Genomic DNA, 22,059 nt, shown 5'->3' with positions numbered 1-22,059 from the left:
AGAGCCAGTTTTATCTTCTGGCTTTCAGCACCGACAGGGCTGGAACCACTCCATTAAAGCCATGGAGTTACGCTGGTGTGAGAAGAGAGCCCACATCTGCAGTCATCTTTCTGAGGGAACCTTGGATGCTGCCCTCAGCCAACCTGGATGATCCACCGCCAGTGCTTTGCAGTTCCAGTTCTTGAAAGGAATAAACTCTCATTGTCCAAACTTGAAGATTCTCTGTCTCATGGATGTAAAATGAGTGTGCTGGCTGACTTTGGAGTGAATAGGTATAACTGTTCTGCATTTGACGTTTCTGAAGGTGCAAAAATAATTTTTCAGTCCTGTTTTTATAGTTGACTTCTCCCCACGCCCTGTTACCAGCTGATACAGAGAAACATCAAGAGGAAATGTAGAAAGAAAATGTAAATCTTTCTCTTCCTTTGGGTCTGACTGCTGAGAAGCTGAAGGACGCAAGCCAAAGCTCATTGAAATAAGGAGAAAGGCTTGCATCAACTTCAATGGGCTTTGAATCAGGCCCTGGATAGAAATGTAGGACGGGCTGTTTATTCCTCTGTCTCTTACATGCTGGGGTATGCATGTTTCCAATACACGATGAAATATTTCAACTTTTTCTATTTCACCGCACTTTCTAAATTGCATTTCTTAAAGTAGCCTTTTAGTACATGATGTTGCTCTTTTGGCTGCTAAGAAGTAATTGTGATCACTGCATGTTTTAAATCCTGTTGTTACTTTTAAGAAGGGTCTGAAATATATGCTGTAAACTTCCTCCTTTTGGGCTTAATTGTAGGGGAAAAAAATTACAAAATTATGTGCACGTCTTCACTTTAGGTTCTTTTCTTTTTTCTCTCTTCAGAATAAGAAGTAAGAAGTATTTGTCCTCACAGTTTTGGTAAGTTTTCTATTGATTACTTTTATTTGTTACTGTCACTTATTTTTACTCAATTATTTTTACTTAATTTGTGCAGGATTTCCAACATTGAATCTTTTTTTTTCCATTGACAAAGGAACAGGGGTTGCATTTAACTGCAGTTTGATATTGGAAACTAGCATGTAGTGAAAACAGTAAATGTTGCGGTTCACATCTTTTTGTAGCCAGGAGTTTTACAAAATCCAAGAAAAATTAAAATTATAATAGTTTTCTAAACCAAGTTCTTAATATTAATGAGCACAGCTAACAGGAGGTCTTTTGAAGTTCCTTTATACTGTCAGCAGTGAAGCTTTGTGTTTTCATTCCAAGGCTAGTTGCTTCCAATCCAGAATATGAAGTTTGGCAGGGCTGGCTTGAGGAGAGGTTTAACCCTTCCCTATTAAGGATTCACTTGATGCTGAGGCTTCCTTTGAGGGCTCTGTAGCCATAGTGGATAGCTCCCGAGGGAAAAAAAGTGCAAGTGTACCTCATCCAAATGAAAATATATAGCTCTGGTAGGCTTTTAAAAGCAAACTAAGTTAGAATAAAATAAAATAAAATAAAGAAGTGGGTGGCCTACCTATCATGCAGTCAGTATGCTATCAACAAACATGATCCATGAAGGCATGTTCAAGAGTCTAAGCTTCTTTGATCACATTGGTATCCGCTGCACTGTCCAGCTCTCCTTGTTTTTATTTCACTTCTGTAGACACACAGAAGTTCATTGAAGTTTGCCCTATGTTCAAATCCTCATTCAAATTAATCATTTAAGCTATTTTTCATAAATGCACGCTTACTTTATTTAGGATTAGATTTTTTTCTTCTCTCTCAGATAAAAAAATTTAAATCTGTCAGGTGTTTCATAAAATAGCAGTATCCTTTATGATAGAGAACTGTATTTTCTATCATTCTTCCCTGATAGTAAAAAAAAAAAAAAAGTTAGGATTTATATTTGTCCTTTAAAATTATTTTTGAAACGGACCTTCTAAGAAAAACACAACAAAAAAGTTCACTTTGGAAGAGAAAGATTATCGTACCATTCCACATAGTTCACTTGTTTTCAGAAGTCTGATCTTTTATATTCACTAGGCTATTTCTTTTTCTAAGCAGTAGCCTGAGACAGGAAACCAGACAGCAGTCTGCCCCGATAAGGGAGACTATTGTCTAATGGAGGTGCCTTGAGATCTTTTCTCTCTCCCTTGAGGTCAGTAGATGTAACGCTGAAGATTGAACAGTGTTCCATTTTTTCCTTTTAAGAAAAGGCATAATTTTAGTGAGCACTGCAAGAACTTTTTTTTTGCCCAATATTTTTACATTCAAGAAATCCATTTCCAGTCACATGGCTTCAAAGAGTCTGCAAGCATTACAAATTTAATTGAAATTCTGATTACTCTGCTACACAGCTGGTAAACGATTATGTCAGAATAATTCTAGGTTGAAGTGACATCAGCAAAGTTAGGCTGCATGAGATGCTCAAAGTTGCAGATTTTTCTGTGTGGAAGGCAGAAGATTTTCACACCAATAAAAAGCCAGAATAGTCTGAAATGCTTTTCTATATGAAATGAACAAATACTCTCATACATATAAGAAGAAAATCTAATTTTAGTAGGTCTTAAGAAGCTAATTATTTGGATTAAAATAATTGAAGCATCTAGATGAAAAGTGTATTGATCTTAGAATGAAGTAGGTGGGAAGCACTGGAGTGGCATGTATCAGTTCAGAGCATTTTTGGAGCGGTTTATGTTTATTTTTAGATGGCACAACTTACTGAAATCTAAACAAAATATTACTGTTGATCTTAGTATCTCTTTCATGCCTAACTAGTAAAACATTCAGTAGAAAATTTTTACCTAGGTACCTCTTTCTTTTCACACAGCATACTAGCTTTTCCAGCCGTTACTACCATTTCCCAGAGAAAATTCAATGAATAAGCAAACCCAGGGGGCTGCCCATCAGTAAAACATTTCCTTGGTGTGCTAATTTCTCATGAATTCCCCCCAGCTGTTCTTCGTGGGCCAGCTGTGCTGTTCCCTTCCCCCAGCACCGAGCCTTTGTGCCTTCCCCTGCTTTGGGCTGGGTCTGACTGCTTTGCTGTGTTGTACAGTGCTGTGGAGGTTCTTGGCCTGCTGCTATTTTGAGGCCCCACACAGTTCAGCACTGGGTTACTTCCCATTAAAGTTAATGGAACTTCAGAAACCCTTTTTTGTTGTTGTTCTTGTTGTTGATTCAGGTCTTGATGAGAAACTGGTGCTGTCAGTGCAAACAGATTTGTACGCTAACCTCAGCTGGTAGGGTCCCAGAAAGGTCATAGTCCAACTTGTGGATCCACACAGGACCACCCGAAACTCAAACCAAATTTCTGTCAGCCAATCTCCTTACTAGGACTGGAAAACACTTTTTCTACCTTTTCTAGTTAATTATACTCTCAGATGCTGTGTTTCTTCTCTGTCAAACTCTTTCAGGGTACAATTGAAGGGGTTCTCACCCCACTTCAGGAAACCTCCCCTCCCTTTGGATTTCATCAGTTGAGAGTCTACTGCTCTTATCACTTCTCCTTAGTAGCAGGGGAAGTTTTACAGAAGTGCACAGTGTTAAGTCCCAAAGGGCTTGGACCAAAAAGCTGTGTGCACTTGAGATACCAACTGCACTGCAAAAGCTGCAGTGTCTTCAGGGAGGGCACTCACGTAGCAGTAATTCAGCAGATACTATTACATTATTCTGTAATTATACCAACAATAACAGTAGTACCTTGATGCTTCTAGACAAAGCCTCACTGTACCACAAGACAGCGTTCCTTTCTTCCCCAGGCAGAAGGATTGAGAAGTGGAACTCTGTGCATAGTTTTACACAGTGAAGAGAGGCAGAAGTTCTGGTCTCCACCACACTATCTGCAGCAGTGGTGTCTGTCAGGTTGCTGACTGCCCCTCCAGCAATTTTGTGAGAGCAGAGGCTCTATGCCATAGGGATTTTTCAGTGCTGGATGTGCAGAGTCAGAACTGGCCTCCACCCCACTATTTCCTTTCGTAGTAGATCTGCAGAGCTGGTGGACCTTGGAAATAGATGTGCAGAACTGTTGGCAGCAGTGGTTGCTCTTTGGCAGCTGTTTTGCAGTGCAGATGTGCAGGCTGGGTTCTCTCTTCAGCCACTTGGCTCTTCTTCTCCACAGTAAATGATCTGAATGAGTGCTCAGTAACTTTAAGCTCTCATTCACTCCTAATTATGTCTCTGAAACAATAAACCTTAGCAGTCTAGAAGTTAGTATCAAAAAGTCCCCAGTCCAGACAGGGGCATGAACTATCCTGATGATGAACTTCCTTGATGGAAGGGATACTTTGATTCATATTGGATCATAAGGGCAGAGTCTGTGATTTTTGTGCTTTGCTGTTGTCACTGGACTTCAGCCTGGAAAATACTGAGGGTCTTTGCCTGGACTTTACCTTGCACCTGTCCTTATTTGCATACAAAACCCAGTTGCTTCATTTGTCTTTCTGAGGGGCAGGGCGTGAGCGAAGTCTTATCAGAAGCCATGTCCTGTTTGGACAAGTCGGGCTGACTTGGCAGAGATCCACAGGGTGGAGTGAATGGGAGGAGGCAAGAAAGTAAAACTGGGTGGCTTGTTAGCAGAAAAAGAGGAGGGCAAAAAAAAAAAGAGGGTGGAATGTTTGCCTACCAGATTGCAGTTAATTATTTAGTTTCAGATTACATGCATTTTAAATACTTTCAGCCCACATGAAAAAAACCCTATTAATGTAAAATAATTTATCTAATATGTGAATATCAAGGGCTGTTATTTTTTTAATACATTTAATATGAATATATTGGTGTTTCCTTACTCTTTTATTTATTTATTTATTTCAGGGTACCTCAGAAACAAGAGATAGTATTTTGAATTTCCAGAAACTAGCTTTATTTACTAAACAGTTGGTGGGCTTTCAAACAACTAGGTTATGAAAAGTGTGTGTAATGTAGAACCCAACTGTTTTTCTCATTCCTCTGTAACAGACACAGGCAAGACTGTTTACTTTCTCTAGTGCTCCTTTCTCAGCTGTTTAGGGACAGAGACTGGGAGGTTTTGATTTAGTAGGCATGATTTTGCAAGTAGACTAAGAAAAGCTATTGATGCCTGGTATTCAAGGGAGTATGCTATATCTCTGTGTATGAGTGTATACATGCACATACCTCCTTGTGAGTGTGGTCCAAGCAATCAGTTTTGAGCATTATTTCTAAATGCAGAGAGAATTGTTCTGTGAGTTTGTTTGCAGTCTTGGGAAAGTGTCACAGTGAGCTGCACTGTAAATGACAGGCCCAAAACTGATTTATATGAACTTTTCAGCAGCTCTGTCAGTTACCACAAAACAGGCATCAGACTCACTAATATGGTCAAAGAAGACCAAGAGTTATGTGTTCATTGGTTTTTTTTTTTCTTTCTTGAAAATTGGTTTCTGCTGAATACCAAATGGGAAAGAAAACCAACCTCTTGTAAGAGTAACATGACAAAGGAGTACTCAATTTCTGTACTGTGGTGAAGCAATAGAAATTATCTTTTCTGAAATAGAAGTCATCTTTACTGTTCTTAGATTACTGCATCAGAGAAAGATTGAGAGTTACTTTCCACTTTCACTCAGCGCAGTGCACTCTCTATTGTCAGCATCACTATAATTCTTACACAGTAATTTAGAGCCCCCTCAAGAAACACTCAGATATGTAGCATGAAGTGAAATGAATGTCTTCATGCACTGTTTTGAAGTAAAAGAAGAAAATGATTAACTCTGTAAGTTGGAGAAAAGTCCAATATTTAAAAAAGAATAGCCTGGGACCATCAAAGCATGGCTGCTTACTTACAACAAACTAACCTATTCCTTCTTACTTCTCTTTTTGTTTCATTTTCTTACTCATTTTCTTTTGTTCATTTATTCTATGCTTCCTTCCTCTCTTCCTGAAGTACAAATTGTTTTGTCACTTGTTTAAACAGAAAACTGAAAGCTTTACTATAAGCATTTCTTATCTCCAAAGGTACTTTTTAATGTTTTCACGATGCTTATATATGTGTGTGTACATGTGAGTGATGCATAGGTATGCATGAGTTCTATCCATGTGAAATGTTAAATACCTGGAAAGGGTAACCATTCAATGAAAACTAGTACAGCTGATAACCTTGCAAGCAAGATTAAAGTGTTTACAAAATGATCCTGACTTTTGTCATACAGAGTCATTATACACAAGTACTTCTAAAATCAAGCTGCAGCCTAGGTTTAAACTGGAAATTGCATTGAGCTGCTGTTTTGAGCTGTAGTTTGGTTCTATTGGGCTTTGTCTTCTTTCATGAAGATGCTTTTATTTACATTTGACCCTGATTTTTTTCTGTTATTAAAAAAGCACACTGTTGTAATATTCTTCTAAAAGGCTTCAGTTTTTATTCATACACTGATGATTAATTACAGACCTGTAACAGTTCATGCCTTCTTTCTCTGGAAGCAATTACCAATTTCTTACCTATAAAGACGTGATGGTTAATTGCAAGGTTGTTCATTAGTGTAGACTTGTTAGAATGGTTTTAATTTGAAGCAGAAAGACCTTAACATTTTATTTAAATTTCTGGGAAAATTTTCCAGCCCAAACGCCCAATCTGTAGTTGGGCCTTTAACCTACTTCCTTGCGGTGAAATTGGATGGTGCTGTCTGGCTGTATTCGTTTATTTCCAGTGCCATCTACTGGTCGAAATTAAATTTGTTTTTTATCCTCAACATCTTACAGAGATCAGAGCATTTCCTTGCAGGGCAGTGCAGAACTTGCTGCTGCAATGTCAGTCATGGAACTAGTATGTAAAAGCTTGCCAACATCTAAGTGCTTTTGAGAACAACATTCCTTTGCTTCTCTTGGTTTTACTCTGTATCCTTTGAGCCCATTCCAGAAGAGGTATCTCCTCCTTTCTTGCATGGTATCTTTCCAAGCTGATCATGAAAGACGTGTAATCTGATAGTTAAGCGGTGACATGCTTTGTGCTAAATACTTCTTTTTCAGGCAGTTCAAGACAAAGTAGAATTAAAAAAGTAAGGTTGAACATTCTCTAGGAAAAAAAAAACAAAATGCAACTAACAATTGTTGGAATTGTCAGTATATCTATTATTGTAGGAAAATAACTTAGATATTAAGTATAACGTAAAGTCATTGCAGCGTTTTGAATAGACATCTCCAAATTAGTCCCAGTCCCGTCTTCTTTCTTTTGCCTTGATTTCAGTGTCACAGCACATGAAGATTTTGGCTTTTTTGTCAGCACTTTTAGGACAGACATACACCTCGGAATCAGTTCACTATGTTTCAAACTGTACAAGTTTATTCTGAAGCTTTAATGGTGATGGAAAGTGCATGGTATAAACTGTGATGCATTTATACGTTTACAGGTAATGAAAGTTGAGAATGAAAGTTGATCTGCTGACACAGACAAAATTTCACATTAACTTTCATTAAAGTGAGCAGATATCTCTTTTCCACTGACAACTGTGAAAGAATAAAGTTTACGAAAATATTGTAAATGAAGCTTTGTCAGACATTTAGGAAGTTATATTAGAGATTAATAAATACAGACATTTATTAGGCAAAACATTAAGCTGTCTCCAGTTCAAAAAGCTGAACTGGGGCTTTCCTGCAGCTTTCTAACACATTGTTTTCCCTGTGTAGGCCAGGACATCACAGGCAGCAGAAGAGGTGGATAAAGAAGATGCTAATGTTTGATCCAGTCCCTATCAAGCAAGAAGCCATGGACCCTGTTTCAGTGGTAAGACTTCTAAGATATTCTAACCATTGTAATAATTCTATATTTTTTCTGTCTGTACATTTAAACCAGAATTTTTCTAAGCTTTGTACTACCCTAGGAAAAACTGAAACTGTATTTTGATTTTAGGTCAACAGGGTTCAAGTTTATACTACATGAATTTATTGCCCCTAAATGACCTGTGCCATTACTTCTGCTGGTTTTCCCATCCACAGAGCAAAGGAGGAGAACATCCAAGAACTCCTCACCCACACAGTGCTAATATAATCACTTCAGGTCATGCTTTTGATGGAAGTGGATAGAAATTAAGCTGCCAGACTTCAGAGTGAATTGGCAAGAACCTGTGGTTTCAGTGTTACATCTTTGAACTAAATGAACAGCTTCTCTCCATCCTCTTGTGTTTCTCTTCTGGTCTTGACCACATGTGCCTAGGGGTAACTCAGTGCTTTAACCAGCAGAAAAATCCTTACCAAAAAAAAAAAAAAAGGCTTTTTTTTTACTGGGTCAACTGGATTATTAATTATCTTATGATCAGATGAGAAACAGAGCAGTGGAGCAGAAATGGGGGAAAAGAAAGGGAGACCTGGCTTTTTGTTTTAATTTTCCATCAGCTTGGTGTATAGCGCTGGCTCAGCATAAATAAGCAAGTACAGCAGGAATGCATAGCTGAGAAGGGACACTGGGAACTGCAATGATTTTGTTTGCCAACAATATGGGAATATGACCTTAGGAAACAGTTTCATGTAGACTTCACCTACTGAACTGCAGGCTGCTGCTTTCTTCCTCCCGTCCTGCCAATGTCGTCTTTGTATGATGTGAAGCCTTTGGATCAGCTCATCGAATGATCAGGATTGCTAACCCACCAAAAATGTTCTCCTTTTGGTCAAATTGGATTCACTTTGTAGCTGCTCAGTGCTAGATCTAGGAGAGGGAATAGGACCTATCCTTCCATCAGTAGCCTGCAATAAGATGAGATTAAGTGTGACGTGAGGTCACACCTTAGAAAGGACGATCAATTAACAGTGAGAAGTCAGTATATATAAATTAGAGTGCATTAAATTTATGCTGTAAGTGATGCCTCTCAATGAATTGTTTGCTTACTGTTTTATTTTAAATGTACAATAATTGCCACCAAATAAAATGTAGAAGCACTAATTTTTTTCGGTGCTACTAATGACACTTTGAGAGTTAAATATATATGCGTTTTAAAATTCAAGTTTGACTTTCATTGAATTTGTTTACTTTTAAGCAGTGACAGAAAAATTGTTGGCGTATTAGAGGGCGTGGACGTATTGACAGTTGAAAACATTTGGGTCAAGAAAGAGCCTTAGTACTGTCCAGTCGGTCTCTGACTTTGATCACATAGTTATTGCATGTCCTTGTTCTGATCAGTGGTGATTATCTGTGATTACCTAACGATGTTCTTTGGTGTCTGTCAGAGGCAAAAAGTGGGCCACTTCTGCAATAAAAGTGTTAATAAATGAGTGATAAATCCTTAGAGACACCTTGTGCTGTTTTGTACGCATGTGCTTTCATCTCCATCTGAAAAGGTTCTGCAGTGGTGAACCTTTTACCAAATGTATATACTTCCTTCTTTGTTACCACATAATGCAATAATGTGTAATACAAAAGAAAAGCAGGAAAGGGGGATCGGTGAACTCATCTGAGACAGAAGGACATTATTTGAGAGTGGGTTCCCTCATGCAGATCACTTAGTTCCTGCTGAAGGCTGAGGGGTGTTCGTTTCAATTCATGTAGGCTCCCAGGCTGCTGAGCCACAAGCCTTTGCAGCCCTTCTGGTTTCCCCAGTGCTATTTGGTTGTGCAGCTTCCTCTGAGCCTTCTGGCCAGGGGCTGCCCAACAGAAACTGCTCTGGAAGCACTGTTAAAGGTGAGGCAGGGAGAGAGCATAGGACAGGCTAAGAGGCATTACCAAGTGCTAGTGTTCTTGACCTTCTTGCTTAGGAGGAAAAGAGAAACTGTTAGAGTGGTGGTGGTTTTGGTTTTGGGGCACAGGGTCTGGTTTACTGTGGGCTGACATAACTCGTAGTTTTAAAATCAGGATTTGTTTGTATTCCATCTGTCATTCTGATAGTATCGTTAGAGGTCAAGCTCAGTGAAGCCTTTTGTGAATTACTGGTTATTTTCCCCAGGCATACACTGTCTGTAGGTATAAAAACTGCCTTTAAAAATTCCCATTAGTTGGGGTGGGAGAGGGAAACAAATTATAGCTTTGGCAGCACTGTATTTCAGGGCGTGTGGCTGAAAGGATTAGCTATACTTCTCAAATGGCTGAAGCTTGCACCCACACTATTTCATCACTCTTCCAACAGCTTATACTATTTATTGAATTGGATTATCAAACAGATTTTATGATAGTGACAGAGTTATATGAATCCTACCTACATGTTTTCTGTGAGTGACTTTTCTGTGTGTGACTTTTTAAGCATTTGGATAAATACCAGTAATCATTTACTGAAGTAAGTCATTTTTTCTATGTATAAACATCTTTGAAAGAAACAGATATTTTTCTGCCCTTCCTATCAGTCAGAAAACCACATTTCACTCCTTTTTAAGGCAAAGAGCTATGCACAGCATGAGGGATTGAGGTCGTAAGGTAACAAGTATACTAGTTTCTTAACTAGTCTACTAGTGTGCTTTTTCATGTATTAGCTACTATTTGGATTAGATCCTGTTTGTCCTCTTCTATGATGCCAATTTGACAACTTGTGTAAGACTGTAAGCAGGTTCTTCATCTGTTCCCAGTTTTGCAAGATGACAGTTAAATTCATAGGGTTATGTAATTTGTAAAAGATAGGATTTGTAATCCTATAAAACAAGCAGTATTTTTCACTACGGCAGTTTAGTAAGAGTTTAGCAAATTTTATCAAGCTAGCGCTTCATAATGTCACCTCATGGAAACAGCAGTCTTCTGGGGAGTGATGAGTGCTGATCCTTTTTTCTGGATAGATTGTCAAGAGGAAGGGCGTGGTGACTTTTCCTCTTTTTGGAATTACTAATTTGATTGTGTGAACATTAGGATATTTTGGAATGATAAAGAATATTAGGAATTGCTGTAACTTATTTTCCAGTTCCTCTGTGAGTTGAGTGGTGGATGTTTTATTATTTTGAACAAACAGCAACAAAAGGGAAATTAACTGCTTAGTGAGGGCTAAGAGGGAAAGTGGTCGTATCAAACATCAAAAAGACATATGCAGAGGAAAGGAATATATGTAAACGAATATACCTTGAATTACCACCCTGTATCTTTATAGTGAGCTGCTGTAGTAATATACAGTGCTGTGCAGGGACTTTCAATAAAAGCAGAATTTATAGGAAAGTGAGGATTTGTTGGGTTTTCTTAATCCAAATCGTGCTGACACGTGCTCTTAATTACAGTAGAAATCCAAGGAAAATGTATTGAAATGTATGAGTTTAAGTATTTTGGGCAAACTGAGCAGTAATGCCTAGTTCTACATTGTTTCACCAGAATACTTCAAATGGATACTTAGTGTTTAGTATTTTCAATATAGGATACTTCGTGCTGTTGCAGAGTGGTCGGGCTCTCATCAGGGAGGTGAGCTAGGTGGTGGTGAGCGATGAGCGTAACACACAAAGCAGTGCTCGTGGATGGAAGGAGGCAGAAGTCTCCCTTCTCTTTCCCTTCCTGCCCTTCATAAATTCTACAGGACATTTTTACCAAGTCTGAATAAGACAGGGTTAACCTTGCTGTGTAATTGTCATTTGATCTGCTGACTTCAGTGATGCTGTCCATGCGGCTTTAGCCAAGCAGGTTCAGCTTGGTTCTGCTCTGGGCTGTGGTTCATTACAGCTTTTACATTCATCCAGAGCAGGCCCCAAGCTGGGATTGGTGAGAAAAGATGTTCTTGCTGTGCATGAAATACATTCCTGGTTACTGCAGTCGGTGACATTTAGAAAACCACACTGTTGTAGTCAGGCTTTTCTTGTTTGCGGTTGTTAATGCTCCCAGTTTACAGAGTGAGACTGTGAATTCGTTCTTACTCTCCCATCCCATATCCCCAGAGGGATTTTCTTTGCATCTCTGGCAAAGAAAAAGAAAGCGACCTTCCAAATTTGAAATCAGTGCTTTTTGCCAACCTAAAGGCAATTGCTGAGTCCCAAGGAGATGGAAACTGCAACTTTGCTTTGCTAGAAGACATGATCCGAGATGATCTATTCCAAACTAACTGCATTTCAACTATGCTTCATTGATAGTGAAGCAAAAATGCATTCCAATAGGCTCTGATTAACAACAGAAATACCAGTTTGGGTTGTTTAAGCACTCTTCTTGTCTTTTTCACCCTTTCTGTAGCCAGCACCCTTTCTGCACACAGCACATTCACGTACTGTGAATAATTATGTGAACAAATCGATTCAGTAAATTCTTTTTTATGTTGTTGTTGTTTTTCTGGGATGTGCAAGAGATGCCTTTCTGCTTCTTTAGCTTATGACAATTTCTCATCTATCATTCTAAAGAAAATAATTTATCAGGTTGCATTTTTATCACAACTGTATCTGCTCTTCAGGTAGAAACATGACAATTAGAACCTCTGACGATGAAAAGTTTAGAAAAATCATTCAGCTTCCCCAAACTGCTGCAGAGATACCTGATGTTAAATCTGTGCCAGATTAATGACAACAGTGGAAACTTCCTATGGAAAATGTTGCAGGCATGCAGGATAATGCCAAGTCCCTAAAATAATTCCTTTTAAAATATAGCTATTTTCTCCACAATTCTTAGAAAGTATTTCTTGCTTGTAAACTTTCTCACTTTACAGGTCTCTACACAATACTTCAATGGTTTGGTAGTTTTTCAACACACACTTAGTGTTAGTTGAAGAACTAGAAGAGGTTAACTGGTTAAGCAGTAAGATTACAGCTTGGAAATGCTTTGTTTACAGTCATTGAGGGGATTAAAGAATATTCCTTAAGATTTAGATGACACTGTCTTTTTTCCTTTCTAATATTCCTGCTTCTTTCTAAACTGTAGGGTTCAGAGTAGTGCACTTGTGCAAGATCTGTAAGGCTCCATTGTGCATCAATTCACGCACACTGTTGTACACAGAGAGCTTTGTAAGTCATGAGAGTTTGTTATTTTCAAGCAACTGTTACTGGAATATAAGAGCACTTCAGTTGAATAAAGGTGCACATTCACCTGTACATGGACATTCCTTACAAAACAAAGTGAATGTTCCTATGTGAACATCCCTGGCGAACTTGCAGAACTGTAAATACCTGATGCACAGTGTTAGAAAACTTACACAGCTCACTGAAGCTGAGCAGAGTAGGCTTTGTTCTGTGAACCCATAGCAGCAGTTTTTGCAGAAGTACTTAAGATCACTTACGCATTTAGATTGGGAATTTTTGCCTGTGCTCATAACTTGATCAATATTTAGTTGATGATAAATATTAAGTTTTAATCTCTATCAATATTCAGTGGTCTTCATCTTTCAGAAATTTGATGTTGCTTGGCTCAGTAGTGGTGGCACACCCACAGAGCTCGTTTTACTCAGCGTTGTATGCAGTAATGGCATTTTTGTAGAATTCCACAGAGCCAGTTACCAAGAAATAGGAACACATTCATGAATTGAGTTTGTAAGTCATGAGAAGATGAATTAAAGTTTCAGCATTTTTGATGTGGTATGTACTGTTTGAAGATCGATTTATTTATGCTGTTCTATTTTAACATAGTCCTAGCTATGAGTGTTCTGTGGAGTCAGTTTTGTTGATTCTCATCACAGTACACGAGTGCCGCAGTAAGATCATGTTTTCTAAACTCACTGTTTTGAAAAACAACTGGAAAGAAAAAAGGCCATTGGTGTCATTTTGCAATAATACTTGTGGTTAACATTGACGTTTGCAATCAGATAAATGTCCTTTACAAGGAAAACAAAAGCAAACGGAGAGATGTACTGCTAGAAGTTTTCACTCCAAGTAGAAACATTTTGAGAAGTCACAGAAAGGTTTGGATAGATATACAATAATTTTATACTTCGTGTTATATTCACATCAGTTTGTTAGCAACCACAGTTTTAAACACTTCTTATATGTAAAATTGATCTGGGTAGTTGTTCAGTAATACTGTATTTTGCCATGAATGTTAATACTTCGTGGTTTACAAAAATTATTTTTAATGAAATGTGGAGGTTATACTGCAGGTTTGGATTAGCTTTGGTTTTAAATGCGGAGGGAACTGCTGACTACCACTAAGCAGCAGGAAATTTCTTCTTCCAACACACCAAATCTTGTCCTTCAGATTCTGTGTTTCCAAAATCACAGTGGCTAGTTAGCTGCTTTCCCCTCACCCTCCTCACCTGGGGGAAAATAAAAGTGGTTTAGAATTTACCTCTTGCACTCAAGTTTCTCACTCGCTGTTCACACAACTCAGTTGTATAATTTTTTATTGCCCACATGCTGCAGATACACAATTCCTTCTTCTATGGCAAATGTGAGGTATATACATACTGTGTATGGCATCTTGTATGGACTGGGTCAGTTAAGCATCGTGAAGCTCAGTATATCAAAAGAAGTTTTTCAGGGTGGAAAAAGTGCTGAATAAGCTTTGAGGATCTGTTTTCATCATCTGTGTCATGTTGCTTCTGAAACAGTGAATTGGAATGTGAGTAGCTCCCTTGGAGTGAAATCTTACGTTTTATTCAATTCACTTTTGTTTAGAAAACATATTAAAATGCTTTCCGAAAACCTTCATCTTGCCTCAGTTTGTTAGGCATTGTTCTTTTTCAGCGTTAATTTTGAGTGTTGCTTCATTATTTGTTTTTCTTTACTATTTTTCTGCTCCTCCCGACAGTCGTACCCATCCAATTACATGGACCAAATGAAGCCAAACAAATACAGCGTCATTTATTCTGCACCCAGCATGTTGCACAATAAATTCTACTCGAACCCTGACGGACTGTCAAATGGAATCCAGCTGGAGCCTGTAGACCTTACAGTGAACAAGAGAAGCTCGCCGCCTTCGGCTGGCAGTTCTCCTTCCCCTTTAAAATTTCAGACTGTGCACAGGAGAACTTCCCCTGCATTGACTCTGTCCTCACCCAGCTCTCCCATCAGTAAATTCACGCCGTCACCCCCAGGAGTACAGCCATTATCCATGCCTATAACAATCCCTCCTGTAATGGCTGCTGCTCTTTCTCGCCATGGACTGAGAAGCCCTGGAATACTCCCAGTCATACAGCCTGTTGTTGTCCAGCCCGTTCCTTTCATGTATGCCCCCCATCTCCAGCAGCCCATCATGGTTTCCACGGTCCTTACAGACGAGATGGAAAGTCCAAGCAGCATGCAAGGTTGGTGCTGTCACAGTGGCATTTTTTGTCCTCTAATCCTGTGAAAATTAGTACGTATCCATCCAGGCTCACCTCTTTGTGAGTTTTTCACATTGCAGGAAATATGTTCTGTTCTTCTAAAATACTTAAGCATATAATTTAAGATGTAAATATTTCATGAAACTTACCAAGGTTGCATTTTGTTCTACTTTAAACCTGTGTAAAAGGTGTTTATCATAGTAGATCTACTGAGATTTGAACTGATGGAAAAGTGAATTGAAATTTCTTTCATCACAGTTCATCAGGACTGAAATAGAAGACTTTCCAGTTTTAGCCTTAGTATTTACAGATTCTTAGGTGTATCTTTTATTTATGTGGCTCTCCATATTTCTGATGTGTTGTTTTCCATCTCTGACCTTCCCCCACACAGTGCCTGTTATTGAGTCCTTCGAGAAGCCAGCACTGAAGAAAACAATTAAAGTAGAGCCCGGAAGCGAACTGCCAAAGGCTGACTTCTATCCTGAACGAATGTCACCTCCAATGACCTCATTGTCTCCCCAGGAAGTAATGCTGCAAGAGTAAGTAACTTAACAGCAGTTCCCAGATCAGCAAAGGAACAAAATGCAGTTCAGTGCAGTATTTAATTGATTTTGAGGAATGAGACAGAAAGTAGCTGTGCTTATAATAAAAGCCAGAAAATCTTCCTCCACAGCTGCTGCTGTGAGATGCAATTTCAACTTTTTTTCTTTCACTGTGTAGACATAGATGCATATTTCTACATCACAGTTGCATAGTTCTCTCATGTAATACATCTCTGAAGTAATGCTAGTTCCAATCTTACAATTCTCTGGAAGTAGATCTGCAGTAAGCGTGTGATATCTTTATGTAAAACCAGCAGCAAAATAGAAAAATCCTTTAAAGACATTTATTTCTTATCTCTGTATTTATATTACCTAAAATTCTCTTCTTTAAAAATATTCCTGTGACTTTCTTGGAGAACCTTTTTGTCTTTTAAAAAATGTTGGCACCTCAACGGAAAGAAACCCCTCATGCCTACAAGTTCTTTGTATATCCAGTGAAGTTCCATGCCTACTGAAGCCGTTTTTCAACCAGTGTTTGGATGGCAGCTTACATAGCTCCTGAAGCTCTTTCTCTTCCCCCCCAGCCACTTGTTTCCAGCCAAGTACTGATAGAACTGTTAGAGCATTGCACGATCTGGATCACAAAGCTGTCTGTCCAGGTTTAAAACAGCAGAAGGCAGAGCAAGGGTTTGACAGTAGAAGTGAGATCTGGGACAGAAACTTTTTGATTGGAAGTATTAAAAAAATTCTCATGCAGTACCTGATGGACCCATGGCTACATTTCCATTGCTGTTTCTCTTTGGAGAATTCTGCCAGCTTACCAAAACCACAGAACTGTCCAGGTCCTGGCTCACCCTTCAGCAGGCACTGCTCTGGGCTTGCAACACTGGCTGCTGGTGTGGCTTTTTGGGTGCCAGCTAGCTTTTGTAGGCAGTATGCTGTTTATTTGGAAGTAAAGCTTGTGTGTTCTATTAGAAGAAAATAGTAAACATCCATGTTTACCGGATGGATATTTTCCTTCCCCAAGGACTTGCCACACATGGCAGCCAGGTCTCTTTGTACTCTGACCTAACTTCTGTGGGGTTAGGGCAACCAAACACTGTGCTTCACCTTTGTCTCTTGTTAGGCCTCTTGAATAAGAGCGGACCAGCAAGGGCTTTTCCTGGCTGATAACACACCCTTCCTCCAGGCCTAAGACTTCTGTGGAGTTGTCACCTGCATTAGTGATTTGCATTAATTATTTCCCAGTGAGTCCAGTTTCCACAGGAAATCCATCCGCTGAGCGAAGAGCATTACATTTGATACAACATGTAGGCAGCATTATTATCTGTTACGTTGTTCTAAAGCATCTCTGCTCAGCCATGCAGAGACATTCTGTTTATGGGGACACAGTCCTTACGTTGCAATGACTTCTGTGGTTTCCCAGCTGTCTGCAGAGCTCATTTCTTCTCAGCTCTTTTGAGATCAAATTCTGCAGTAACTGCATCCGTTGTAGGTGGCAGTTTTTAGCTTTTTATTATTTTAAAAAATCGACGAATCATACAAGTTAAAAGATGAGCCTTAAGCATCTGTAAAATTTCCTGTTCTCACATCTTCATCAGCCTCTCTCTGCATTATGAGATGTAATTACACAATTTCTTACCATTTTTCTTGGATTTCACCTGTCCAGAATGCACTTTTCAGACACAGAGAGGTTACATTAAGAGGCTTAGGAGGCTCTCAGTCTCACTTCTAAGTAACTGATTTTACATTAACAGTTTATTTATCAGTTTTAGGCAGATGCATTGCATACATAATTTTCTGGCATTTCTGTAGGGATTGCTGGATTTTCCAGCACATCTAATAAGTGAAGCAACCGTACAATTGTTTCCAAAATCAAACTTAAAGTAAAAAAAATCTCCAACTATAAGAAGCCTAATTGTATTTTCTTGCAAGCATGAGTGTTTAAATCTAACGCTTCCAATTCACTGTGGTCAGTTGGTAAAGAAGAAGAAAACTGCTGAAATTGTATCATGATTTTTGGAAGACAACTGTTAAATAGTGATGCTTACCTTAGAATTGCAAACATTTCTATCTTGCATAAGGAGGAATGGAGGAATAGGCTGTGCTTTCAGTATTGATACTTGCTTAGTTTTTACCTCTGCTTTTTGACACCATCTGAACCATTTTTTAATGTGCCTCCCCCTCCCTTCTGAATAATGTTAACATTCTGTAGTCTTAGCAGCCTCCTTTCCTCCTAAGGGAAAATGAGACAGAGACAGATATTGGCCATTTTATTTATGTACTCTTAGGTCATGAACACAAACAGCATACATACAGTCAGTGCCTTTTGCTCCATTTTTCCAGCTGTTGCCATGTCCAAGACTAGCCTCCACACCCAGATGTTTAAACAAAGTCAACTTGCTGTGGTGAGCCAGAGCTTATCCAGAAAGACTAGTGTGCAGCAGCAGTAGAACCGAGCATTGATTTAGAGAAGTTTCTCTTTAGAAGCTCAAAACCTGCTTTTCTTATTTAAGAGTGTGTACATCCATGTCTAAAATGATCGCCTGGGATTTCCTGCTATTACAGTATTTTTAGCTAGATTTATTGTGTGCTTGAAGAGTACATCAGTCAGCAGTAGCAGAAACACCCAAGGAGCAGAATTTGGCTCCTGGCCTGAAGCTGGTAGCTCTTAGAACAGGAGAATACCGGAATGAAATTTTTTTCACACCAGTAATTTCCAACTTGCTGTGGAGATTAATAGAAAACAACTTTCCTTGTTCAACCATGCACAGAATTTTCTTTTCTGTGCCTGTTATCTGTCTTTTACCAAAGGGCCCTTAGTACATGCCCGTAGCTTTGCTATGAGGAGCAGTCATTCAGAGTTTCTGATAAACAGGCCCTAGAAGAACTTGGTTAATGTATCAAATACTCTTCAGATAGTGATATTAATTATAAATCAGTTGGTAAAGAAATTTGAAGTACAATGACAGAGGAAGTAGTGGAAGCGTAGGAAGCTTCTCTCTATCAGATGGAGGAGCTGGTCTTACACAAGGAGCACTAAAATCTGCACGTTATGTATTAAGTTTCAGCTACAGGCTAAAAAGTATGTTAAAAGCATCAATATAGATCAGGTGATCAGCTGGAAAATGCAGCTTTGTGAGGTTACAAGATTTGTAATGCTGTTTACATTTTTGACCTTTTCTAGCATTAACATGGAAGAAAGAATCAAGGTTCTACCCAATTCTGCAGTCAGCTTACTGTTAAAACCTAAATATCAATAGTTCATGAGTTAATGTCATCTTTTAGGACACTTGGTGTGTGTTCAGAGGCACAAATGTTTGTATTCTATTTTTTATAGAGAACTGTAGGCCCTTACTACATGTCTTACCTGCCTTGTACCTGTGGGCTTCAAAGCAAAAAATGATGTTTATATGAAGGTGGAGAGCTAACTTCAGACATCCTGTGGGTGTGTCACACAGGCTGAATTCTGCTTTTAGGAATTGACGTCAGCGGTACAGAGAGGCCGCACCCTCCTGCCAGCACCAAACAGGAAATTCTTAATTACTCTGGAAAGGAGTGGCTGAAACAATAAAGATTGAGTTCTGCTTTGAAAGCCTAGAGATACAATTCCTTTAATCGTATGGAATAGCTGTTTCCAGTTGTAAACCAATTAGCTGTGTTTGAAGGCAGAAGAAAAGCTGCGTATAGATAAACAAGTTCAGTATGAACTCATAGTTTGAACAAACCTGGCTTTTGAGAGGTTTTTTCCTTTCTAAGTTTTAAAAAAGTTAGTAGAAATGGCTACATCATGCCACGAAGTAAGCAAATGCTAGAATGCATGAAATTTGCTGAAGCCTCTTGAATTTTTCGACATGCCTGTAATGTTGTTCTTTCTGCCAAGAGACAGCGTAGTATTGAATATGGGACTCTGTCGTGGATCACAGTAGCTGAGGTTTGCTGTGCTAAACGTTTTTCATTTTTAACATTTAACAGGAATCACCCTTCGGTTATAGTTCAGCCAGGGAAGAGACCTTTGCCAGTGGAGTCACCAGACACACAAAGAAAACGCAGAATACATCGGTGCGATTATGAAGGCTGCAACAAGGTCTACACTAAAAGCTCCCATCTGAAAGCTCACAGAAGAACCCACACAGGTTTGAGCCTGCTATGTTTTTCTTCCATCAAGACTCTGGTAAAACAGTAGAATAAGATTTTAATTTGTACTGTTTGCCAGGTATAAAAACCAAAATAATAGTTTTGGAAGTATTGTGAATATAATCACAGGCTGAGTGAAAGAGAGAAGGTAGTAGGAAAAACCATAAGAAGAGACTATAAGCTAAAGCAAGATCATAGTGTATGCTTTACATTCACTGGTTCTTTGCTCATTTTCTGTCCAGTTGCTTGTATATTACTCACTCTGCACACCCTGTAAGCACCAAATCAGTTCACGTTGCCACACCCCTTACATCAGTGCTAAATTTGACTGAGACTTCCATGGGAGTAGCCAGTTTGCAAAAGTCTGGACTGTATGCCAAATACAAACAGACCTGGTTCATGTGGACATATTAACCACTGGTCCAGTAGTGCTCTTTGCTGAGTGGGTGTTATCCCCATCTCAGTTCTCCACAGAAATGTTCATCTTGGCACACTGAATGGGTATGTTCATGTATGCCCAAACAAGGTTTTGGGAAAAATGAGGGACACTTGTAGGTGCAATGAAGCAGTTCATGTCAGTCTTACATCTCTGCACAAGCCAAACCTTTACTCGTTTGGCTGCACAACACTGTGAAGTAGAAGGAGGGTCCAATATTAGGGAAGAGTTATTAAGGAAGTTTTTAAGTTGGGCTATCTGTAGCAGAGGTACCACTTAATACAGTTAATGTGGATACTGTGAAGTAACAGTAAGATTTCTGCCTGCTGTGCTGATTGACAACACCAATCCTTTCCCCAGTAACCACAGGAGGTCCTGGTTTTGAAAGTACTTGGAACAAATGCTTAAGCCTTCATACTTCTAGGCTTGGTGAGGCAAAACAAGCACTAATACAGCAGAAAGAGGAGCAGAGAGACAAAAACAAAAATAGGTTGTGGCAGGAAATAATTTTTTTATCTGTTAACTTTTCACGGTGCGGAATACTGTCAGCCCAGTGCTGGTGGAAAGCTTTTTGAGTAAGCATAAAGGTACATGATGAAATTTGGCAAGGCAAGAGGATAAACCTGTCAGATAACTGATGTGTTTGTATCATAAATCCCACTTCTCTGTTTCTTTCTTCAGGTGAAAAGCCATACAAATGCACTTGGGAGGGATGCACGTGGAAGTTTGCTCGTTCTGATGAACTCACGCGGCATTTCCGCAAGCACACAGGAATCAAACCTTTTCAGTGCCCAGACTGTGACCGTAGCTTTTCACGTTCGGACCATCTTACTCTTCACAGAAAACGTCACATGCTAGTCTGAATGTCTTCTGTCCCCGACTCCTGTCAATGCTTTTTTTTTACACATGCATTTTAATTTGGGTTCAGCTGGTCTGAATCTCTGGAGTTTATATCATTAAAAGCTTACACATGGTCAGTAACAGATGTTATCTAACCCTTCTATGTCCTTGCCACGGGTCAGACCTAAAGAATGTGAACAGGTTTTCTTCGTTTTGTTTCTTCTTTTTCTTTCTCTTGGGGATGCTAAGCAAACCCTGTCTTCAGAGAGTATGTTTAATATTCCATTGTGAATAAGGGAATTTGTAAACAAACGGCTTTTGTTGTTTTCTTCATATAATCAACCCAGCGTATACTGATAAACTAGTAAATGTTACTGAGTATCCAAAATGCTCATCCTTGGCAGAGACATTGTTTATGTGCCATGTATGAGGCACGCTCTCATTTTATGCTCAGCAATGCAATGAATGGACTTCCTCAACCTTGCTGATTTCTGCAATATGATTAATCCAGCAGTTTTAGAAAGACACCTGATTTAGAAATGCCCTCTGCCCAAACAGTGGATAACATCGTAGAAATAAATCTAAGCAATATACTTTACAGAACGATTGAGTCATAGTATCACTCACCCCAGTCAAGAAAAAGAATAGCAGAAATTGGTCTGTGCTTAATACTGTGCATCTAAACCAATGTCATCTGTCCTCTGTATTATAGCATAGTACCAAACCATGTTTCTATCGCATACTGCCCTGGTGGATTTGTTAAATGAAGGTCTTGTGTGACGCTGTATGTCTGTTTTCTGTGCAACTGTGTGGATGGAATGCATACGGTACTCTCCTATAACATGGCATTAAAAGATATTCATAGAAACCTTCCACACCTCATTTCAGGGTTATAGAGCATTCCTTTGTGACCACCCCTCTACTTTTCCTCTTCTCTAAATAATTTTTTCTCCTTACTGTACCTCAGAATAGAAATCATGTCAAAAAATGCTCCGAACTGTATTATTGCAAGTGCCACTTTAATACACTACAGTATTTTAAAGTATCACAATATTTTTATGACAAGATGGCATCAAA

The 22,059-nt window shown here is 39.0% G+C and overlaps 1 protein-coding gene across 1 annotated transcript; it reads left to right on the top strand.

Moving 5' to 3' along the window:
* Window positions 1-859: 859 nt before the first annotated feature.
* KLF3 (KLF transcription factor 3) lies at window positions 860-21,585 on the top strand. The gene is made up of 6 exons (XM_065737143.1): window positions 860-895; window positions 7,592-7,688; window positions 14,514-15,009; window positions 15,419-15,566; window positions 19,545-19,705; window positions 20,824-21,585. Exons 2-6 carry the CDS (start codon window positions 7,632-7,634, stop codon window positions 21,003-21,005), a joined length of 1,044 nt encoding a protein of 347 aa, XP_065593215.1. The 5' UTR covers window positions 860-895; window positions 7,592-7,631; the 3' UTR covers window positions 21,006-21,585.
* The last annotated feature ends 474 nt before the right edge of the window (window positions 21,586-22,059 follow it).

The sequence above is a fragment of the Cyrtonyx montezumae genome, unplaced genomic scaffold (assembly GCF_038088225.1).
Source record: "Cyrtonyx montezumae isolate F1298 unplaced genomic scaffold, pur_monq_1.0 scaffold_2, whole genome shotgun sequence".
In the NCBI taxonomy this organism is placed as follows: Eukaryota; Metazoa; Chordata; class Aves; order Galliformes; family Odontophoridae; genus Cyrtonyx; species Cyrtonyx montezumae.
This window is presented reverse-complemented; position numbering and strand designations above follow the sequence as displayed.

Coding starts and splice junctions, on each gene's coding strand:
- KLF3 (XM_065737143.1), top strand. CDS start 7,632: ATGCTAATGTTTGATCCAGTCCCTATCAAGCAAGAAGCCATGGACCCT. Junction 7,689..14,513: donor CCATGGACCCTGTTTCAGTG/GTAAGACTTCTA, acceptor TCCTCCCGACAG/TCGTACCCATCCAATTACAT. Junction 19,706..20,823: donor TCACAGAAGAACCCACACAG/GTTTGAGCCTGC, acceptor TTCTTTCTTCAG/GTGAAAAGCCATACAAATGC.